Source organism: Henckelia pumila, chromosome 2 (assembly GCF_033568475.1).
Source record: "Henckelia pumila isolate YLH828 chromosome 2, ASM3356847v2, whole genome shotgun sequence".
NCBI classification, from domain to species: Eukaryota; Viridiplantae; Streptophyta; class Magnoliopsida; order Lamiales; family Gesneriaceae; genus Henckelia; species Henckelia pumila.
In genome coordinates this window covers 192657909-192666232 of record NC_133121.1, presented here as the reverse complement: position 1 = coordinate 192666232, position 8324 = coordinate 192657909, and the positions used below count along the sequence as shown (strand labels likewise).

General features: G+C 37.1%; 1 protein-coding gene across 5 annotated transcripts; it reads left to right on the top strand.

Annotated features, from left to right (window-relative positions):
- On the top strand, positions 1-7870 carry LOC140881313 (uncharacterized). Of its 5 annotated transcripts, none has more exons than XM_073286512.1 (19): positions 2-230; positions 893-1010; positions 1111-1298; positions 1394-1501; positions 1626-1690; positions 1960-2065; positions 2613-2696; positions 2832-2978; positions 3058-3186; positions 5823-5890; positions 6077-6110; positions 6196-6280; positions 6438-6505; positions 6582-6695; positions 6787-6822; positions 6930-7016; positions 7093-7184; positions 7272-7403; positions 7668-7870. In XM_073286512.1, the coding sequence occupies exons 1-18, from the start codon at positions 108-110 to the stop codon at positions 7396-7398; spliced, it is 1779 nt and encodes a 592-aa protein (XP_073142613.1). In that variant the 5' UTR covers positions 2-107; the 3' UTR covers positions 7399-7403; positions 7668-7870. The 5 variants fall into 5 exon arrangements, with proteins under 5 accessions (XP_073142615.1, XP_073142616.1, XP_073142613.1 ...); XM_073286513.1 differs by lacking the exon at positions 7668-7870 and adding an exon at positions 7617-7661; XM_073286514.1 differs by lacking the exon at positions 7668-7870 and having other exon boundaries at positions 1-230; positions 1207-1298; positions 7272-7661.
- The last annotated feature ends 454 nt before the right edge of the window (positions 7871-8324 follow it).

The window sequence follows — 8324 nt, the reverse complement described above, 5'->3', positions numbered from 1 at the left end:
ATTTGCGGCTCACAAGATTTGAAGCGCATCCTTATGATTTACGTGTCTGCTTCTACACTATAAATAATTTGCAGGCAGATTGGCAGAAAAAAAAAAAAAAAAAGGAAATGGAGCTGAACAAGTATGGAGTCTCCATCTTCCAACGCTACTCATTTGCCGCTCGCCCACAGCTTCTACCCAGAAGAAAACTTTGCCTGCAAGCGCAAGCCTCTTCTCCCTCCAGAACCCAAGTACACTTCTCTTGAATTCATCATTTTTATTCATTTCTTGCTGGAGAAAAATGTGTTCTTTTTGTGTTCCATTGATACTATTTTCATTGCTTTTCGATTTGGCAATGATGGGAAGCCCCGCATTCTTGGAGCTTATTGTCTGTTTGATGTTATGATTTCACGCTTTTGGGTCCTATGCTTGCTTAGAACATCAACTAATTAAGACTCCCTTTTGATGGAAGAAGAGATCTATTTTAAGGATGATCTTAATACTGCATAACTAAATTTGCCATTTGTAATATTGTGTGATGGTAAAATCAATAATTATCAGATCTTCAACGTCCAATTCCACTTATGATAGAGGTTAAAGGATTATCAAGTACATTTTGGGGGTGTAATTGCGGGTTCCCATTCCATTTTGATATGTAGCTTGTTCTTTCTTGGAACTTTGGAACAGAGGCAGGTAACGTGTTATGTTCTCGCCTTTCTTCCCACCATTCCCACCTACATGTATATTGTATTCCAACCCAGATAGATATTTCAAGACCATTAGAACCATGTGTACAGAAACACACACCCACAGATATATACATATATACATATATATATATATATATAAATATATATATTATGTTCTTTTAGCTTCCTGCCCGGGTCTTAATTTATTTAATCTTTGATTGCAGAGGATAATGGAAAGTATACCAGTAAATGGGGAAGTCGGAGGTGCTGGTGGTGCTTACTCATATAATGCTTTGAAAAGAATGGACAATTTATGGTCCAGCATTTGCTCTGCTTCACCAGGTAGTTATGTTTTTCATTAGGCGATATAATCGAATTAGAATCTGTAGCATGTTCATACAGAGTAGAATAGGGAAGATTGACAGTGCAAATTCTTGTGCAGTTGTCCAGGAACCACCACAAGTGGTTGCCAATGTTCCCACTTTCTTTCGTGATTCTGAAATAACTGAAAAATGTACTGATATGTTTGACGTCGTAGTTTGCGGTGGAACTTTGGGAATTTTCGTTGCTACTGCATTGAGTTCCAGAGGTCTTCGAGTGGGAATTGTAGAAAAGGCTGCTCTGCAGGGGGTATTGTAGCATTTTGAGAACTTCGGGAAACAGTAAATTTTTCTGGAAAAGTTATTTTGTTTGAGACATAACCTTTGATTGTTTTTCTTGGTTAGAGGGAACAAGAGTGGAATATATCTAGGAAAGAGCTTTTGGAGCTCGTTGAAGTTGGTATTCTAACGGAAGATGACATTGATCGTGTTACCTCTGCCACTTTCAATCCTGTATGTTCCCAAATGTTAGCGAGAGGTTTCAGAGATGAAAACTGGTGTTGAGATGTTTTGTATTTGGATTGCATTCATACACCAAAATGGTGCTTCTTAATAATTTATCTCAATGTTCATGCAGAACAGATGTGGATTTGAACGAAAGGGTGAGATTTGGGTTAATGACATCCTTAATCTTGGTGTTTCGTAAGTGTTTTATTATGTTCCTATTGTATGTGGTGGTTCTATGGTATTTGGTATATATGACTGACTGGTTACATTACGTTCGGAAGCATCATAATTCCTGCATGAGATTGTATTCATACAACATGTGAACCCGAGAGATTTGTTCAACCCATGGTTGTCTGAGCCTTTGTTCACATTGTGCTTTTCATGCTCTTTGTTACTATTATGAATGAAATTTTTTTAGTAAATATCTAATTTGTGTTTTTTTTGCTCTGTTCTGCTCATTGCAGGCCTGCAAGGCTTATAGAAATCATGAGAAAGCGTTTCACCTTCCTTGGTGGTGCCATCTTGGAGGGTTGCGGCGTGTCAAACATATTCGTTTATGAGGATGCAGCTGTAAGAATACCTACCATGACAAGCAATAAGCAACCTAAAAGTGATTATTTTTTTGAGTTTAAACTATATGGCACAATTTGTTGAGATGAATGAATACCACAACCATGCTTCATTAAACGAGTCTTCACAAGTGGGATCATACACATAATAGGCTTCCTTTGTAACTCTTTAGGGTCTATTTTTGCCTTACGAAAATGGTCGAGCAAAGTTGCTAAAAAACTCGTTGTATCTTTATATAAATCCATTTGCACTGCTCTTACGATCTGATGTGATATGGGTATTACATCTAGTCGAAAATTTAGAAGCTGAAACTTGGTATAAGAAATTAAGAATCACAAAAAATGTGTTAGTCCTATGGCTCAGGGTAAATGATTATCTCTGTAGCTTTGCAATGCACATATATCAAGAGATCAGATTTTATAGTATGTTTCAAGAAAGAAAAATGACCTTTGGTGAATGAACAGTGTAAAGAATAACGATAACGAATATAGGCTTGTGCAATGCTTAAGGGACTCTCATTTGCATTATTCTCTTCTTTCCTTATTAGGTATTGAAACTATCAGATGGAAAGTTTTTGTCATCACGCCTCATTATTGATGCTATGGGAAACTTTTCTCCAGTAGTCAAGCAAGTTGAGTATCCAACTTAAAACTATTGACATCATTGCTTAATTCTTACTCTTAATTACAAAACTATTGCTTATACAATAATTTGTCCTTAAAAAAGTTTTATGACAACTGCTTCTTGTGCTTTTAAGCTTTGACAGATAAGGAATGGAAGGCAACCAGACGGTGTGTGCCTTGTTGTCGGCTCTTGTTGTCGTGGTTTTAAAGAGAATTGTACAAGTGATGTGATATTTAGTAGTGCTTCGGTGAACACAGTTGGTCAGTCAGAAGTACATTACTTCTGGGAGGTATTACGAGTCCCATTGCTCCTCGTTTACTGCACCAAAAGTTCGTTTCTTGTGATGATGTAGTTTGATTATTTTTCAGGCATTTCCAGCTGGATCAGGCCCACTTGAGCGAACAACATACATGTTCACATACCTTTTTCCCGAACCAGGGTGCCCCAAGTTGGAAGAGTTACTTGAAGATTATTGGGAATTGATGCCCAAATATCAGGTAGCATTCTAGGATGGGGGCTGCGGAGGTTTCCTATTTTCATGCAACTATTGCTTGCTCTCTGATAGTGATATATTTGTCATTTTTCCAATGTTGGTTTTGGTTTTTAAGCTATCGCCTACCTGATCGGATAGCTAAAAATTGTGCATGATGGACACAACCAGAGGGGATGATCACGTCCTCTGACCAAAGTAAATGAAAAAAACGAGTGAAGAACTTTTTCTATCGTATCTCGTTTATTGGGTCTCTACCCTTTAAATAATTTACAGATTACAAATCATAATCCCACTATTTTGGGTAACTGAATCAACCTAAATAATATACAATCCTACCAAAGATAAAATATCTTATCAACCATAAATAAACAAGATCTGATTTAGTCTATTATAATCGCATATCTCAACACTACCCCTCAAGCTTGGTGTAGATGTTGATGAGTCCAAGCTTGTGGACAAGAGACTCAAGTGAGTTTTCTGTTAACCCTTAGTGAGTAGATCAGCCAATTGTTGGGAAGTAGGAACATATTCAATATCAATTATGCCTGTCTCCAATTTTTCTTTAATAAAATGTCGATCTACTTCAACATGTTTTGTTCTGTCATGGTGGATTGGATTGCGAGTAATGCTGATGGTAGACTTGTTATCACAAAAGAATTTCATAGGATTTTCAAATCCCATCTTCAATTCCTCCATCACCCTCTTAATCCAAATAAGTTCACATACTCCATCAGTCATGGCCCTGTACTCTGCTTCTGCACTGCTCCTAGCTACAACAGACTGTTCCTTGCTACGCCATGTCACCAAATTTCCCCACAACAACGTGCAATATCCTGAAGTTGACTTTCGATCATCAATGGAACCAGCCCAGTCTGCAAAGGAGAATCCTTTTATACTCCTATCATTGGTTTTGGCAAAAAACAAACCTTTCCCTGGTGTTTGCTTCAAGTACCTTAAGATTCGATAGACTGCATTGAAATGGCCTTGACAAGGAGAATGCATATACTAACTAACTAGACTGACTGCAAATGCGATATCTGGCCTTGTATGGGAAAGATAGATTAACTTTCCCACAAGGCGTTGATATTTTCCCTTGTCAACAGGCTCTCCCTCCAACATCTTTTCTTTGTTACCAAGCTCAATTGGAGTCTTGCACGGTTTGCATCCAAGCATCCCCGTTTCCTCCAAGAGATCTAAAGTGTATTTCCTTTGAGAAATTGATATGCCTTTTTTGCTTCTCGCTATCTCCATTCCCAAGAAGTATTTTAATGCTCCAAGGTCTTTGACTTCATATTCTTTAGCCATCATCAGCTTAATCCTCTTCATTTCTTCCATATCATCTCCAGTGATGATGATGCCATCAACATAGACAATGATAATGGTGATTTTACCCCTTTCAGAGTGTCTAACAAACATCGTGTGATCTGTTTGTCCCTGTTTGTAGCCAAATCTCTTGATGGCCTTTGAAAACCTATCAAACCAAGCTCGTGGAGATTTTTTTAGGCCGTAAAGAGATTTATTAAGTTTACAAACAGTTTCACCTTCTAATTCAAATCCAGGAGGTTGGCACATGTAAACTTCCTCTTCTAGCTCCCCATTTAAAAAGGCATTTTTGATATCAAATTGATGTAGAGGCCAATCTAGATTGACTGCTAATGAAATGAGAATCCGAACCGTGTTTAGTTTTGCAACGGGGGCAAATGTCTCGTTATAATCAATTCCAAAAGTTTGCGTAAAACCTTTGGCAACCAAACGAGCCTTGCACCTCTCCACTGATCCATCTATACCCTGTTTGTCATGCAAGTAGTGCAAGTCACCTCTTCATCAAGGAATAAGTCGAGTTCTTGCCACAACTCTTGTAGATCGGAAAAATATTGAGTTACAGTTTTCGATCCTTGCTTCATCTCTTTGAGCTTGGATCGAATCTAAAAAATCTGGGAAGCGTTGCCAAGATCGGAATACATACGTCGCGCGGCTTCCCACACATCCTTATCCGTCTTAAACCAGAGATAACGACGACTTATTTGAGGCTCCATGGAGTTTATAAGCCATGCGAGAACCAAAGAATTGTCCACCACCCATTGTTGATATGAAGAATCTGTGGATTTTGGAGTAGACAAGTCTCCAGTGAGATAACCCAACTTTCCTCGGGCACAAATCACAATTTTGACCGATTGTACCCATTGGAGAAAATTCTTGCCATTTAGTTTATGGCTTGTGATCGACAGAGAGGAGGAATCAGCACCGAATGCAATCGGAGTTGCGAGCAGAGGTACTTCACGTGTGACCTTTGATTGATCAACAGAAACGGTGCTGTCGGAGTTGGCCATTTTTTGATTTTTTTTTTTACACGAAGAAATCCTTCGGCTTTGATACCATGAAAAAAACGAGTGAAGAACTTTTTCTATCGTATCTCGTTTATTGGGTCTCTACCCTTTAAATAATTTACAGATTACAAATCATAATCCCAATATTTTGGGTAACTGAATCAACCTAAATAATTTACAATCCTACTAAAGATAAAATATCTTATCAACCATAAATAAACAAGATCTGATTTAGTCTATTATAATCGCATATCTCAACAGTAAATAGTATCGCTTTATTTTATGGTTTACGATGTTTATTCAAATCTTACAGGGAGTGTCTCTGGAGGATCTGGAGGTTTTGAGAGTTATATATGGCATATTTCCTACGTACCGCAACAGGTAAACATTGTTAACATCTGTAAACTAAACTAATGTACTTGTGTCTGTAGTAGTTCTGGTATCTCAACTGACCTATTGCAGATCTGATGGGTAACTTATAGTCGGTCGGATCGTTAGCTTACTTGCTCTGACTTTTGTTTATTTTTTATTTTTTCTGCAAATGGCCTTGGACCGACTCTACTACAGTCCATTACGAGCAGCTTTTGATCGTGTTTTACAGGTTTTGTGCCTAACATCATTCCAAAGCCTCAATATAGTATCCCCAATTTATTTTCAATGAATGCGACCGTGTGTGATATCTACAGTTTGGGGATGCTAGTGGTGTACAATCTCCAGTATCGTTTGGTGGTTTTGGGAGCTTGACCAGACATCTTGGAAGATTAACAGATGGTATAAAATGTTTTATGATACATGCAGAAAACATTCGGCATGCATCATTTTTTTGGGTCCAAAATTTGAATTGTCGTTCTATACATATCTTCATAAATAGAACTTTGAATGAAGGAAAAAAATTGTACCTAACATTTTTCCTTTAATGAAATTGAAGGCATATATGAAGCAGTTAGCAATGATTTTCTGGATGCTCAAAGTTTATCTCTGCTGAATCCTTACATGGTCAGGTTTTGTTTCTTCCTACAATCCTACAGTATATATACCACTCTTGTGTTGATTAAATTTAGCATATATGCAGCCTAATTTAAGCGCATCCTGGTTGTTTCAAAGAGCCATGTCCGCCAAAAAGCAGTCCAATGTCTCACCTGATTTCATAAACGAACTTTTATTTGCCAATTTTCAGAGCATGCAGGTACCTATGTTTAATCAACTTTTTACTCTTGCTCAAAAATCATTTTCTTATCTGTTATTTGTTCTTCCAAACTCTTTTTTTTTTCCTTCAGAAACTAGGGGATCCAGTGCTTCGCCCGTTTCTTCAGGTTATTGAACAATCTTTCCTCTCTTATGTTACTTGAATGCTAGTCTTCTTACTCCATTTTCCTTAGCTTATTTTCTCCACATTTTGCCTTCATGCTTGTTTATGCAGGATGTTATACAATTTGGTCCTCTCGTTAAGACGTTAGGCCTAGTAATGTTAACTAGACCTCTTATCATACCGTCTATATTCAAGAAGGTAGAGGAAAAATAATGGCTTCTTGTAAACCTGATACAGTCTTGAAAATTTCAAACAACTCTTTTCTGGTATGAAGGTTGGTATTTTGGTGCTGTTCGACTGGTCCGGACATTTTGTGATGTTGGGACTTTATACATTTCTTTCCTCCTTCATTGACCCTTTGCTAAGGTAATCATGTTCTGCCTTTGACTTGTTGAGCCATGAAGAAAAACGGTTCTTAAATGATGCGACTGATATAAATATAACTGGTTTCAGGCCCTTTTTGGACTCATTTCCAGCTAAGACAAAATATGAATGGAAGCAGAGGCTTGAGGCATGGAAGTATGGATCTGGTTTGGACTACAAATGGAGTGATTCTAGTGAACACGATAGACGAAAATGACACCGGTAAAAGCTCTATCTTACCCAATTTAAGTTGGCCATGACCATGAAACAATCACCGCAAAATCATAATCCGTTCCAATACGATTTTAGGAAGCAAAAGAGGCCAGGACATACTGATTAAATAGCTATGATGTATTCTTGTGAGCTCTAAATGTGATTGGGGAGCCAGAAAACTTGAATAACTGAGTTTTCTTTTTCTTAAATTGTTTTAACCAGGGATTATTGATCCTTGCCGGAAATGATGTTAAACTTGTTTCATTTGTACAGAGCGGGTGGAAGGACATAGATTTGAGAAGAAAGGAATTGATTCAAGGACTTCAAATGATTCCTGTCGTAGGAATTTGAATTTCATTGTGTTAGTTAAAAAACAAGTTAATTAAATATGCAAAAGGGCGGATATCAAATCTTTGCTTCTGACAAGTGCTAGAACAAGTATTATGAACTTAAACAGTGAACTTCATATCGTTTTATTTAAAATATTTCCATCCAAATGCATGCTAAACTTCGGGTGGTGATCTGGGGTATCTCTTTATACATGCAGAAATCACATTCCATCAACTTGGTACTACCACGTTTGGGTTCGCATGCATTTTGAGTTGCCTCAATTATTATTTCATTCTTTTAAACAAACTACAAGAAAGCATGTGCGGTGCATGTGGGTAATGAATGTAGTCATGTAGATGCACTTTGAATGATCGTGTGTGTCTATATATATATATATATATATATATATATATATATATATATATATATATATATATATTCTATTATAAAAGTATGAATGTAGGGGTAAATTTTTTGCATTGCCTGTATATATGTTTGAAAAATACTAGAAGTACACCTTATAATGTACATATTGGCTTGTACGAACGTACAATTTCTTTATAATTTTTTTCATTAAATACAAAACTACCAATGATAAGA

Coding starts and splice junctions, on each gene's coding strand:
- LOC140881313 (XM_073286512.1), top strand. CDS start 108: ATGGAGCTGAACAAGTATGGAGTCTCCATCTTCCAACGCTACTCATTT. Junction 1,011..1,110: donor CATTTGCTCTGCTTCACCAG/GTAGTTATGTTT, acceptor ATTCTTGTGCAG/TTGTCCAGGAACCACCACAA. Junction 3,187..5,822: donor AATTGATGCCCAAATATCAG/GTAGCATTCTAG, acceptor CAAATCTTACAG/GGAGTGTCTCTGGAGGATCT.